Below are 13979 nucleotides of genomic sequence, written 5' to 3'. Positions count from 1 at the left end.
TCAATTGGAAGGCCGCTAGAACACTGCCCAGTACTACACGGTTTTTTTGAAGGGTGCTGAGTTTCTAAGAGTTATCTGTGAAACCACCACAAAAACAGAGCTAAAGCCGGGCGGTGGTGGCGCACGCCTTTAATCCCAGCACTCGGGAGGCAGAGGCAGGCGGATCTCTGGGAGTTCGAGACCAGCCTGGTCTACAAGAGCTAGTTCCAGGACAGGCTCCAAAGCCACAGAGGAACCCTGTCTCGAAAAACCAAAAAAAAAAAAAAAAAAAAAAAAAAAAAACAGAGCTAAGAAATGAAGGTTCCTGGAGCTGTTGTTTACTCCCTTTGCATAGTCGTGCTTGAAGATCTTGAATATCTCCCTCCTTGACCCCAACAACAATAGAAGCCTTTACTTTCCTTTTCTGTGCTACACATGCAACCTCAGATCTTGTACATGGCAGGTAAGTGCTCTGTCTCTGAGCTACACCCCTAGACAGTAGATTCCCTTTGTTGGATAAGATTGGATGTCCATCACTCACAACTTAGACAGACCTCAAAACCCCAGGAGACCCAGGACGGGGTCCACAGTCATCCAGAAGACAGGTGACAGAGTCATGACATCTGTTCCCTACGGCTTTACCCCCTGCTCAGCTTGGTCTGTGTACGTGTGAGGAGGACTGGGAGAAGAAGGAGGGGAGAGGCCAGGGCTTGGGATCCTGGGAGAGATACCTGAGGCCTGGAGCAGGGGAGCAATGAACTGCGGGTGGATGAGCCTCAGGACAGGGTAGACAGGTCCAAACCAGCAGAGGTGGATGTCACGGAAGTAGTGGCCCAAGTGTGCTGCAAACTGCATGCCTTCCTCGTTGCTCCTCATCTAGGAAATGAGAAATCAGAGGGTAGTCCTGGAAGGGTCTCTGCCAATCACTCCCAACCTCTCTCATCCCTTCTACTCGCATCACTAATCTATGGTTCTTGCTAAGCCACCTCAAGTTCATCCATGTTTCTCTTACAATATTCAACTTTCAATCTACATGCCTCTTTCTGACATCTCACTCTCTCCATTTTTATGTTTCTTACCTTAAACAGTGGCTTGATGAATCAATAGGAAAATCCACACAAATGATTTATAGATATGACACTTGATAGATAACAAAGTTGTTACAAGGACATGTGATGGTAAATGGTACAGGGCTAAGAAATAGTATCTAGAACTGAAACTCAGATAATGCAGGTGTAAGAAATTTCTGAATGGAACCCTAGAACTACAAGAAACATCCCCACCAGGCCCTGCACAGGGAATAGAGGTAGGTGGGGAAAACTAAACTGAATACTGGGAGAAAGAAGGGCAGAGTCAGAGAAAAGCCATGTAGACCCGCTGGTGCAGTATGGAACTTTACCTGGAAAGCCACACCCATGTGGCGATACACAGATGAATAGAAAAGGGTTAAATTAATATGTAAGCATTAGCCAATAAGAAGCTAGAGCTAATGGGACAAGCAGAGATTTAATTGATACAGTTTCTGTGCGGTTATTTTGGTTCTGGGTGGCCAAGATGAACAAGCAGCCTGTTGCTACAAAGCAGCTTAGATGCTCATCAACACATGACTGGCTAATGAAGATGTGGAATACACACAACTAAATTTTATTCAGCTGTACAATTTGCCAGGAAATGAATCTAACCAAGAAACACTGTATTAGGTGAAGTAGTCCAGGCTCAGATAAATACTGTGTGTTCTCTGTGGATCCTAGCCTTTCACTATTAAATAAATGTGCTTAAGTAGGAGTAAATATGAGAAAAGTTTGGGAAACCGGAAAGAGGACCATGAGAATGGGGAAAAGGCTTTACTGGAGGGAATGGGGAAGACAACAGAGCCAGTGGGAAGAGTATAAGAGTACTGTGGGGAGGTGGGGGAGAACCAACCAAAATGAAATATGTATGAAAATGTTATCTGAAGACGTTTCACTTAGTAAATTATTTATTAAAATCACGTATTATGCATTGTTCTACTATTTGTTGTTTGTGTCTATTGGATTCTTTCCACTGAATTCTTCCCAATTCATCTCTCCCCACCGCCACATTCAACACCTTGTCACTTGTTGCCATTCAGAGTGCTCTCACAGTTAATTTTATTCCAACCCCAGCAGCGCTCCTGCCACCAGCTGCCTCCCTGATCCCCAGCTCAGAAAGGATGTGAACTTAGACCTCGTTTCAAGAGGGAATTGATGGCCAGTTTAGGAGCTGGACTCCCGGGCAAGAAGGCAGCCTTGGGAACTTGAGAAGAAGGAAGGATTAGGGTTTCGGTGAACTCTGTGTGAAAATGTCAGGGGAAGGAGAAACCAGCAGCAGACACAGAGGGACCTGCAGAGAGCTCAGGGGAGAGCAGTGTGGGTGTCTCTTGGAACCAAGAAAGGAGACTCCTGGACGTCATTGCCATGGAGAGCAGTGGGGAGAGAGATGACATGGGGCTGCCATTCAGGGAATCACAAGAGTAGGGAGGGAACAGGAGACAACCAGTGAAGATGACTCTGTCCACAAGGAGATGACAGAGCAAGCAGATGGGAGGTTTCGCACAGAAGGAGACATGCTGGAGGTGGGGCGGGGATGGGGGAGTCTCCAGTTTTATCATATTCTCCAACATTGCTGTGAAGAAGACCTGGAAAACTATGGCTGGCTGAATTCATTCAAGGTAAAGATTTCTAAATATTGATAAAGGAAAACCTAATGGGCAGGAAACTGCAGACCATGAGTCCTGTTGGGAACTTAAGTTATATATGCTCAGGAAGTGGGTCACAACAGTTAATCCTATCTTCTGCTTCCTAATAAGACAGCTATGTTATGCCCCTCACACCCCTCTGTAACTCTTGTTCTAGATCTGACGCCCTCTGCTGGACTCTGCAGGCCCCTGCAATCATGCATGCATGTTCCCTCCCACATATAATTAAAAATAAATCTTTTAAAACATAGCCAATGCTGTGTCACAAGTAAAAGAAAAAATCAAGGATTACAATTGTTATGAGTAGGTCTTTCTTACTTTGTGAAGAACAGATTTATAGCCAGGCAGTGGTGGCACACACCTTTAATCCCCACTCTTGGGAGACAGAAGCAGGTGGATCTCTGTGAGATTGAGGCCATCCTTGTCTACAGAGCAAGTTCCAGGACAGCTAGGGCTACACAAAGAGAATCTGTGCCTCAAAAACCACAAACAAACAAAAAACAAGAAAAGAAATATCAGTAATTAAGTATTGCAAACCTGTACTATCGTTTTTACTCTACTAAAAGGCTAAGTATTCCTCAAGAGGTTTTCAACCTATTTGGGGGAGAGGAAAGAATTAACGTATCATTGGCTGTGTGTAGGATAGTTACATCAGGTGGAATTATGACTTTATTATTGTATTGTTTTAGATAAATTAACCATGACAGAAGGATATGTGGTTGGGGTCAAGATGATAAGGAGTGGACGTGTGATATTTAATCTTGATTGCAAATATGATAAGATCTGAAACTAAGAGGCGAACCTCAAGGTAAGTCTGTGAGGATGTTTCCAAAAACACACACTGAGGGGAGAAGATCTTGAGAGGGTGGCACTTTCTGATGGATAGCCTGAATATAAAAATATTGAAGAGGGGCTAGACGGAGGCTAGAGAATTGGCTCAGTGGTTAAGAGCACTGACTGTTTTTCAGAGGACCTAGGTTCAATTCCCAGCAACCACACAGAGGCTCGCAACTGTAACTCCAGTTCTAGGGGAACGGATACCATCACACAGACATACAAGCAGGCAAAACACCAAGGAACATAAAATAAAAATAAATTATTAAAAAATGTTTGAGGAAAAAAGTGTTGCCTGCCTGCCTTTTGCCTCTTCCACATGAGTGCATCCATCTTTAATGACATCAACATCTGCTTCTTGGACATTCCCTTGTGAACTGAAGAGCAGAAATTTTCTATGAGACTTTCAGACCTTTGAGCATGAGACTGGGACTACGGAAGCCTTCAGTTTTATAGATGTGTAACTGTTGTGTTCTCTCCAGTGTGCGGATGGCCACTGTTGATTGGGAACCACTCTAGCAAATCATGTGTGTATGTATATATGTATGTGTGTATATATGTATATGTATGCATGTGTATGTGCATATTTATGTATGTGTATATGAATATGTGCATTGTATATATGCATATGTATGCATACATGTATGCCTGTATGATTTATACAATATGTATACATATGTATGTGTATATGTTTGTGTATGTATATATGTGTGTATTGTGTATATGTGTATTATGTATATAAATGTATGTATATGTATTGTGTATATGCATGTGTGTATGTATGTATGTATATGCATATATGTATATATCATATGTATGTATGTATATACATATATTTCCGGGTTTGTTCTCCTACAGGACTCGACTTAGTCAGAAGGATTGGAAGGAAGCAACTGGACTGCAATGCAGAAAGGAAGAGGGTCCTGGGGGAGCCTGGAAAGCCAAGGGCGAAGAAGGATTTTGGATGAAGATTTGTCTGTATGGAGAGAAAGCACCACGTGAACCAATGGCATTGGAGATGGTGCCCGTGATTACAGATGACATAGAAATGTGTGACTCTGCAATAGTCACCGTGCGGCATGGAGTAAGGAGTGCTGGGAATAAGGGGGATGCAGAGGAAGGAGCCTTCCTAGGAAGGGTAGCTAGTATGGGGGCGGCCAGCGTGGTCCTTGATGAAAAGCTTGCTTCATCCCAGTACCGCAAACAAACAAAGTGCTCAGGTTGGACAAGGGAGTCCACTGATGCATCCTGAGAGGGGAGGGGAAGATCAGAAAGAGCAGGGACTGAGCAGTTGAAGATCTATTCACATCTCTCTTCCACCCCTTAGAATCCCTGAAGGTGGACATGGGGATCGTAGCTTATTACTAAAGGGCAAATGGCAGTTCAGAGAGGTACTGGCCTAAGGACGAGGATGGGCCAGGCAGGGGCCAGACTTTTGCACTGCTGCCTCAAATCCATCAGTGGAAACTAAGTGGACCAGGGATGTTCATGCTGCGTGCTCCCCTCCCTGGGAGCTCCTATGGAGGACAGATTTGTATAAATATATAAATGTATATATTTATTTATATAAAAGAGACCTCAAACCATGAGTCCTGGTATAATGTGACCTAAAGTAGACTGGGGTCAGGGAAGGGAGAGAGAGAGAGAAGAGCCTCAGAGCTTGGAGTGGATAGGAACCAAGGGATGCTGGGATTGAGGAGAGAGGTGCTCCCTAGGCCCTCCCTCACTTCTCTAAAGTCCTGGTGTTCCAGACCTCTCTATAAGCGCCTTTCCTCACTCCTTGAGAACACATCTATCCTGACACCCGAGACCCACCTACTGCCACACTCACCATGCCCAGATGACCCCAAAACCAGTTTGGTTTAGGAGGCTGAGGGAAGCAACGAAGGCGGCAGCAGTTGTTATAGAAGACGTAGATGCAGGCCAGAATTCGGGCCAGAATCCAGGAGGCCCCACCCAGCAACAGGAGATGCCATGGGAAGGCAGCCGTGGACCCCAGTCCCAGCCAGGACAGGCTCAGCTGTAGCATCCTGCAGGGCAGATGGGCAGAGAGTGAGCTTCTGAGGCCCAGGAGAGGGTTATAGCCTTGTAGACTGGAATGACTGGGGGGCAGAGTGGGATGAAATGCAAGGACCACACAGTGGGAGAGAAGAGAAACGACAGGAGAGGGAGGGACAGCAGACAGGAACAGTTTGCATTGTAGAATAGCTCAGCCTGAAGCACAGGCCCTGGGTGCAATGACCAGGAAACCAGAAGTCTCCAAGGCCAGCAGACACCCTGCAGCCCTCCCAGCCCTGGGCAGAGTTCAGGACCAGAACCCTTTTTGTGGCCTCCCAGCCTGGCACCTTCTCTCAAGAGCAGCGATTCTTCCAGGACCTCCTGTCTTCTCTGAACTGTCTTTGTCCCTGGCGTCTGACCTGCCGGAAGCTAAGCTGCGAGGGGAATTGGGGCTGGACTGAGCCAGCCAATCCCTACCAGGCCCAGCTGCAACCAGGGCCTTGGCAGTTGGCCAATGTGAGTGGGGCGGGTCCAGCCATAAACAGACTGAAACAGGCCGGGAGTCTCGGGCTCCGGCAGCCCCGGGGATCCTCAGGTTTCAACACTTTCCGTCTCAACCAGGGACAGAAGCGCCTTGAGACTCCAAATTTACAACTGTACCTGCCCTCCCAAGGCCAAGGGTTGGCCGATAAAAACACAAACACCAAAGTTCAGGGTCCACCGTACCAGATTCAAGCCAGGCCTATTGGAGAACACCTCTCTAGTTCCTCTGCACTGCGGGCTGGAGGGGAGAGCATGCAGCATCTCTCAGTGCAGAACCAGGAGGCTCCGAAATGCGCCCCCCCCACCGCCGCTCCCGCCCACCAGTTGCACAGCCTGGCAGAGATCAGTTTTTCCTTCTTGCACCCCAGGTCCTAGGTTGACCGAAGACTCCCAGGGCTTTAACAAATAATGCAGCCCTGCTGGAACCAGAGGGGGCAGAGTCTATGGATTAAACTCAACGGGGTCAGAGTCTATAGATTAAACCCATCTGGAGGCTGAGGTGTCAGAGGTCCGCGGGAAAGCGTTGGGGTAAAGGTCAGGCTAAGCGGGGCCACGAGCAGAGGAAGTGCAGGAAGTGTGGGCAGAGCTTGGCCTGGGCTGGTGTCACAGACGCTCCTTAAGTATTGGGGCCCAGATAATTTTTGAAGCCACGAGGAGGATTACAGTTTCAAGGCCAGCCGGGGATATGTGGGAGAATTTGTTTCAAAAAAAGAAAAAAAAAAGGTATTTTAGAAGGGGTCCACACAAGTCTGAGGGCATATTGAAGGCAAGATTGGATTCGGAGTGTGCCAAATCCCTCAGTCAGTCTCTCTTCTTGAGTGTTCCTTCTACTTACTCCTCTGGTTTTCTTCTCTCCCCTACTCCCTTCTTCCCTTCCTCCTTTCCTCCCTTACAAAAACTTACCCTGAAAAACATCAATCATCCCAAGCTAGAAAAGGAACTCTTAAAGAAGGGTCCCTTCATATATTCGTTGGTCATAGCGGCATTGGAAGCTGCCGCGTGTCACGCAGAAGACTCTAGGACCCAAACAGCTTTACTTGCAAACATTTAGTGTAGTGAGTTCGAAGCCTCTGGCTTCTGCTACACCGTCAGTACTGGACCCGGATGAGACTCCTCTCAGATAGATAACCTGCTGTTGTGCTGAGTTATGGAAATCCTTCAGCTACGTTGGAGAGGTGGAAGGACACATGGACAATGGAACTGGAGACGCCACAACTGTGATGGATGGAGTTGAGAGAAAACTGCAGTTGATCCAGGAGCAGGTCGTGCCCAGAGGGGTTGGCGAGATGCTTTTTCTTCCTTACTTATGGGGAGGAAGTTACAAGGACAGATATGGAAGGACTGAGAAATTAGTGGGATTGGGGTGCATGATGTGAAATTCCCAGAGAATTAATTTAAAAAATCGTTAAAAATTAAAACGAAGGGACTCTTGGGAAATGTAGCCTTGTAAAATCAGCCCCCTTCCAAGCATAGTGGAAAAACCAACCATGCTTCCTCTCCCACTGAAAAGCGATTGTGTTTTCTGTGTTAATTGAATAGCACCACCCAGGTATCTACTGGAAAAGACAGTTAGGTAAGGCTATAGGAGGGTTTTTTAGTTTGTATTTAATTTTCTTTATTACGTTTTTTTTCTTGTGTGTGTGTGTGTGTGTGTGTGTGTGTGTGTGTGTGTGTGTGCCAAGACACACCTGTGAAGGTCAGAGAACAATTTATAGGAGCCAGTTCTCTTTCCACCGCGAGCGGGCAGAGCATTTATGATGCACTGCCGGAGGAGAAGGGATTAGCTGGTGTAGGTCTGGACTTTTCTACAGGGGGAGGTTTGGGAGGGTAAACATCCACCTGGGGGGAGGGGGGAGCTGTGATCGGCAGTTTCTGCACACACTGGTTTTAGCTACAGTTTAATAGTCAGTCAGTACTCATGTTTGGAGCCGGGGAAGGCTTTGTCATCTCTCTGACCTTCGCCATTTCCGTGAGTCTGAGGCCTCGGGATCCTTGATGAGGCTGTGCTCTATCAACACCACACACATCCAGGACTGCATTGGTTCCCTGCAGGCCCACCCCCAAGTCCAGTCTTTCCCTAAGCTCTTTTTGACAACTTTTTTTTTTTTTGTCACCGGGAGAAAAGTAACTAATACAGTCAGCCCTTCCGTTACTGTAGTAAAGTGTATGAAGTGAATGATTTATCGGGATATGTTTTTATTTTGGCTCACCCTTTCAGAAGTTTTAGGCCATAGTGAGCAGCTTTTATAGGTTTAGGGTCTATGACCAAACAGAGAATAATGGCAGGGGAAAACCCAATTTCCACCTATTGGGCTCTACCTCTGACAGCTCCCACCCTCTATCTAGCACTTCTGGCTTGGGAACAAGCCTGCTTGCAGCACAGGAGCCTTTGAGGAATGTTCTGACTAGTGTTTGTCGACTGGCCTCAATAGAGTCTTCTAGTAGGAGAGAAGCTGAACTGAGGAGATGCCTGCAGCACAGGACGCCATATCTGTGTGTCACTCTTGACTGATGTGGAAGGGCCCGGCCCATTGTGGGACTGTGGGGCATAAAACAGTGGGAGGGTCCTGTGAGATATAAAAAAGGGCTGATGTGGCCTGGGAAGCCATCCAGCAAGCAGCTTTTCTGCAGAGTTCCCAGCTCTGTTTCTGCTTGAGTTTCTGTCCTGACTTCCTTAAATGTTGGGCAGTGACTGGGACATGTAACTCAAATAAATTCTTTCCGCCCCGCAAGTTGGTTTGGCCAATGTTTCATCACAGCAGCTAAAAGTAAATAGAACAGGTCACCAAATCAAAAAAATAAAATTAGGGCCAGGGATACAGTTCAATCGGGAGAGTACTTGACTCGCATGTACAGGGTTTAGGTTCAATGTCTGGAATTACATGAAACCAGGCATGACTGGGCAGCACCTGGGAAGCACAGGCAGCAGATCTCTGAGTTCGAGGCCAGTCTATAATCTACAGAGCTACTTCTAGGACAGCCAGGGCTACACAGAGAAATCCTGTCTCAAACCACAACAACAACAACACACACACACACACCAGATATGGTGGTTAACCTGGTTACCTGGTTGTTCTTTAATTTTTTGTTTTTATTTTTCTGTCACCTTGACACAAGCTAGACTTATGTGGGAAGAGCCGAGCCCACTAGCACAATGCCATCCCTGGGCAGGTGGGTCCTAGAGTGTGCAGGAGTGCAGACGGAGCGCAGACTGAGAAGGCAATGAGGAGTAAGGTAGTAAGCCGAACTCCCCCATGGCCTCTCTTCAGTTCCTGCCTTGAACTCCTGTCCTGACTTCCCTCAGAGCTGGAGTGTGAACTGCAGTTATAAATGGAAGTAAAGCCGTTCCTTCCCAAGTCGCTGCTGGTCATGGCAGCTTGTGACAGCAATAGTTGACATAGTCACTTAGAGGCTTAATATTAGTTGCAAATTGTTTGGCTTATAACTCATGCTTATTACTAACTAGTTCTGACAACTTAAATTAACCCATTTTTATTTTTTGTTTCTATTTATTATTTTTAAGCAATCTTTTTTATTTTACATATCAATCCCAGTTCCTTCTCCCTCCTCTCCTTCCTCTCTTCCCACCTTCCCCTCACCCACCCCATCCACTCCTCAGAGAGGGTGAGGCCTCCCATGGGGAGTCAACAAAGTCCGTCACATCACTTGAGGCAAGACCAAGGCCTTCCTCCCTGTATCTATGCTGAGTAAGGTATCCCTCCATAGGGAATAGGCTCCAAAAAGCCAGTTCATGCCCGAGGGATAAATATTTGTCCCATTTTTATTAATCTACACTTTGCCTCGTGGCTTTGCAGCTTTATCTGTTTTCATGCATCTTGCTTCTCTGCTGGCTTGCTCACATCTCTCCCTGACTCCACCCTTTTGTCTCCCTGTATTTCCATTAGGCTTCCCAGCCTGCCTTTATTCTGCCTTGCAATAGGCCAAAGCAGCTTCTTTATTGACCAATGAGAGAAATACATACAAGTTTATAGCATACAGAAGTATTATCACACAGCACAGGGGCAACATTTTAGTCTACCTTTTCCTATATTAATTTCCCCACTAAACTAACCACTCTCATAATCCCCTATTATATTTATTAAAGACCCCCATAATCAAAAATCCTATTTAAATTAACACTATTAGTGTATAAAAAAATTGTTGCTTCAGTTAAACAGTATAGCTTAGGAGAAAATCATCTTCATAACAATCCTCCTGTAAAAATGCCCAGTAGAATGGGATATTTTCAGGAGATAATTACACTATATTAAGGTCAGTGGGGATCTCCCAACGTCAGTTCACATCATGCCAAATACCAGAGAAGAATGGCAGCAGCGAACATGTAAAGGCACAGCAGTAGGAAGAGACATTGATCCGCTGAGTCACCTGATGATCTCCGACATGACCACGAGCAGTGCATATCTGCACACACAGAGACATCGCTCAGGGTTCAGGGCACCTGCAGCTATTGCAGATGGCCTGGATTCAATTCCCAGAACACACACAGTGGCTCACAGGCACCTGCAACTCCAGTCCCAAGGGAGTCGACATCCTCTTCTGATCTCCATGGGCACCACACACACATGGTCACTTACATACATGCAAGTAATATAAAATAATTAAAGTAATTAAAAAATAAGAGGCCAGCCAGGAACACATGAGTTCCACAGAGTGAGTTCCAGAATAACCAGGGTTATACAGAGAAACCCTGTTTTGAAAAACAAAAACAACAACAACAAAAAAATCTTTTTATCAATCAAAGTCCCAGGCGAGCTCACTGTATGGACAGACACGTTGATTATGATATTCATAAGAACATACAAAGGACATGGAGCACCAAAACTATTCAGAAATAAAAATATGCCCACTTTGTTTCCTCTTAATGAAGGTGTCTTTTTTTCTTTTCTTTCTTTTTTTTTATGAGACCGGATTAAATGACCATGATCGACTTGTGGATACGTTGAGGTGGTAACTACATTTGATTTTTGGACCACAGCCATCCACATCAGAACAAGATGGGGGCATTACACATCACCCAGAGGTCTTGACCTTGGAGCAAAATAAAAGGGCAGATGAATTTTGGGTTTGGTCCCGTAGAATGTTGTTAAGGCAGCTCTTGTATGGGCAGTGAGGGTACACCATTGGTGTTTTGAGGGGTAGTGGGGTAGACTATTTCACTGAATTCTGCTTCAGCACACTCTCAGGATTTCCAGAGTTTTGGGGTAATAAGAATCCACAAGGTCGGTTCCAGGCCACAAAGAGCTACATAAGCACGACCTTGTTTCAAAAACAAAAGAAAAATGCAGTGTTTGCTTCGGTGACAGAACCTCAGATCTGTTTCTTCTGTTTAGATATCTACTGTAGATCTTACAGAGTAATCTACCCTGGAGCTCAGGAAGAAAGCCCTGTGGCCCTCTAGGCGGCTGGAAGGTACCAGTCCCGCCTCTTCTCATCCAGGCGCGGGTGGTTCGCAGCGCCCCCTGCAGGTGCTCGGAGAGGTTGGAGTATCTGTTGATTCTGGGATCCCAGAGAGGTAAGGGAGTAGGTGAGGCTGCCCCAGGCCAGGTTTTTGGTCACTTCGTGTCGGAGCTCAGCGGCTCCACCCACAAGCACAGCCCGTCCGCCACGCTCAGAATCAGCTCTGGCTGTCTGCGTGGCTCTTTGTTGTCGGTCCGGACGCGCAAGCATAGCAGTGTGAGCGCCAGCGCCACCTTCATCTTGCTCCTGGCGAAAGTCTGTCCTATGCAGTTCCTGCTGGAGAGCCCCGGTGGGGACTCTGACCGCGCTGGGACCCAGACAGGCGTCCTCGGACCGAAACTGACCGTCCGCCACAGCCTTACCTGAGACTCCATTTTGACATTTGCATACTGTAGGTTCATAATGTAGCTCAGACTTCCACAATAATTAGCAGAAGGAGGGAAGAACTCTGATGCGGTCACCCCTCACCTTCCAATCCCGACTCCCTAAATTTATGCAGGTAATCTAAGTGGAGGGCGAGAAGGAGATCCGGAACCCCAACCATCCCACCCACCGTCTGTCCTCACCAGCAGCCTCAGACAACATCCTGACACCCCAAACCCTCTGACTTCACCTGGGGCCTGCCGAGAAGGGACCTCTCCGGGTTTTCTGGGTCAAAGAAAAAGGGGTTATAGACCTGGGAGAGGGGCAAAATTAGACAGATTGGTTCAGGTTTCTCAGCACACCCAGCCAGTCCCCACTCCAGAAACAGGCAGAAGTCAGGTTTCTCATGTTACCACCCCGCCTCCTCCCTTGTCCTGGCGTTGCTGGGTTCCCGGACTGGAGAGATGGCTCAGAGGTTAAGAGCATTGCCTGTCCTTCCAAAGGTCCTGAGTTCAATTCCCAGCAACCACATGGTGGCTCACAACCATCTGTAATGGGGTCTGGTGCCCTCTTCTGGCCTGCAGGCATACACACAGACAGAATATTGTATACATAATAAATAAATAAATAAATATTTAAAAAAATTGGAAAAACCACTACAATGGAGGAATCTAGGTCTTTGTATGATGATATGATAGACAGTTTGAAAATGGAATTATTAAATGACAGGACGTCTAATTTACATGGGATTTATGTGATGTCACTTGTAAATATTATCAGCTTTTTAATTTTTGTCTTATCACTAAAAAAATTGATTTATTTGAGTGCTAAGATACAGGCCTTAGAAAAACCAAATAAAACAGATCACAGAGATATTCAAATCCAGACAGAGGAATTTAATGTAGAGCCAATTTCAGCATTATAAGAATACGGAGGGGGGCTGGAGAGATGGCTCAGAGGTTAAGAGCACTGGCTGCTCTTCCAGAGGTCCTGAGTTCAATTCCCAGCAACCACATGGTGGCTCACAACTATCTATACTGAGATTTGGCGCCCTCCTCTGGTGTGCAGGCATACATGGAGGCAGAATATTGTATACATAATAAGTAAATAAATCTTTTTAAAAAAAAGAATAGGGAGGAACAGCCTAAGGTTTTTAGACAACCAACTTTAATATATCCAGTAACTGTACAGGAGTTGCCAGATGGCAGAGGCTCTGTTATGGTTAACTGAATTCCTGTGCCAAAGTTAGATTTAAGGAGATTCAAGGAAGCAATAGCCTCATATGGCATGCACTCTTTTTTTTTTGTGAAGCAAATGTTGAACTCATGGTCATTTTGTTATAGAATTATCCCTAAAGACTGGATAGAGTTGGTTAGTGGTGTTTTAGAGCCTGGTCCACGGTGACAATGGAGTACCTGTGTACCTTTTAAAGTGACTATAGCTAGGAAGTTCCTAGAAACAAGCTTTTTCCTATGAATAATTTATTCAGAACATCTCTCCCTTCTGGATTATGCAGAAGGTGTGGCAAAGGCTGGCATTGAACTAATGACTGCAGGTCAACAAGGAATATTCAAGGTACTCCTTTGCTGTCAGGAAACTCCACAAGGGGCCTCTTTGTAGGCCCCTATGCCAAATCTCGTTCAGTCATTTCCTGCCATCTTAGAAGAAACCCCTTCCCAGAGCAATAAAGAACCTAAGCCTATTGTAAGAAGCCATACTGCTCTGGATAATAGAACAGCAATAGAAGAGAGAACAAAAATTCAGGAGAAATCATAAAAAGCAAGTATTTTGACAAACTTTTATAAGTGAACAAAGACAACAATTAAAAATTTGAGCAAAAGAAGTTGTCATTGAAGGTCTGATAGACATAGGCTTCCTGCTCCAGGTTTCCCCTTTACCCTATAATAACTACAAATATCTAGTCTTCAACTCCCTCAGAGACCCAAGAAAGAAGTAATATTAACTGAGTATGCAGGAAGTGCAAGAAAGCAACTTTCAAAAAAATGTGATAAATGAAAGGAACAGCTGGCTACCTGGACAGTCACCCAAAGTTCCTCTGAAGCATTGG

The 13979-nt window shown here is 45.8% G+C and overlaps 1 protein-coding gene and 1 long non-coding RNA gene across 3 annotated transcripts in view; one reads left to right on the top strand and one right to left on the bottom strand.

The window, feature by feature from the left end:
• LOC142856580 (cytochrome P450 4F6) overlaps window positions 1-6002 on the bottom strand; it is a 29558-nt gene extending 23556 nt beyond the window's left edge. For both annotated transcript variants that reach the window (XM_075984201.1, XM_075984200.1), the window contains exons 1-3: window positions 5875-6002; window positions 5361-5559; window positions 711-855 (exon numbers count right to left, since the gene is read on the bottom strand). In XM_075984201.1, coding sequence (XP_075840316.1) covers window positions 711-855; window positions 5361-5558 — 343 coding nt within the window. In that variant the 5' untranslated portion in view covers window position 5559; window positions 5875-6002. The remainder of the gene's footprint in view (window positions 1-710; window positions 856-5360; window positions 5560-5874) is intronic.
• Window positions 2321-7743, top strand: LOC142856581 (uncharacterized). Its single transcript, XR_012911660.1, has 3 exons — window positions 2321-2668; window positions 3385-3503; window positions 4388-7743. It is a non-coding gene; the product is annotated as an uncharacterized LOC142856581 (long non-coding RNA).
• Window positions 7744-13979: the final 6236 nt, after the last annotated feature.

The sequence above is a fragment of the Microtus pennsylvanicus genome, chromosome 8 (assembly GCF_037038515.1).
Source record: "Microtus pennsylvanicus isolate mMicPen1 chromosome 8, mMicPen1.hap1, whole genome shotgun sequence".
In the NCBI taxonomy this organism is placed as follows: Eukaryota; Metazoa; Chordata; class Mammalia; order Rodentia; family Cricetidae; genus Microtus; species Microtus pennsylvanicus.
Note: the sequence above shows the minus strand (reverse complement) of the source record. Positions and strands in the feature narration are given on the sequence as shown.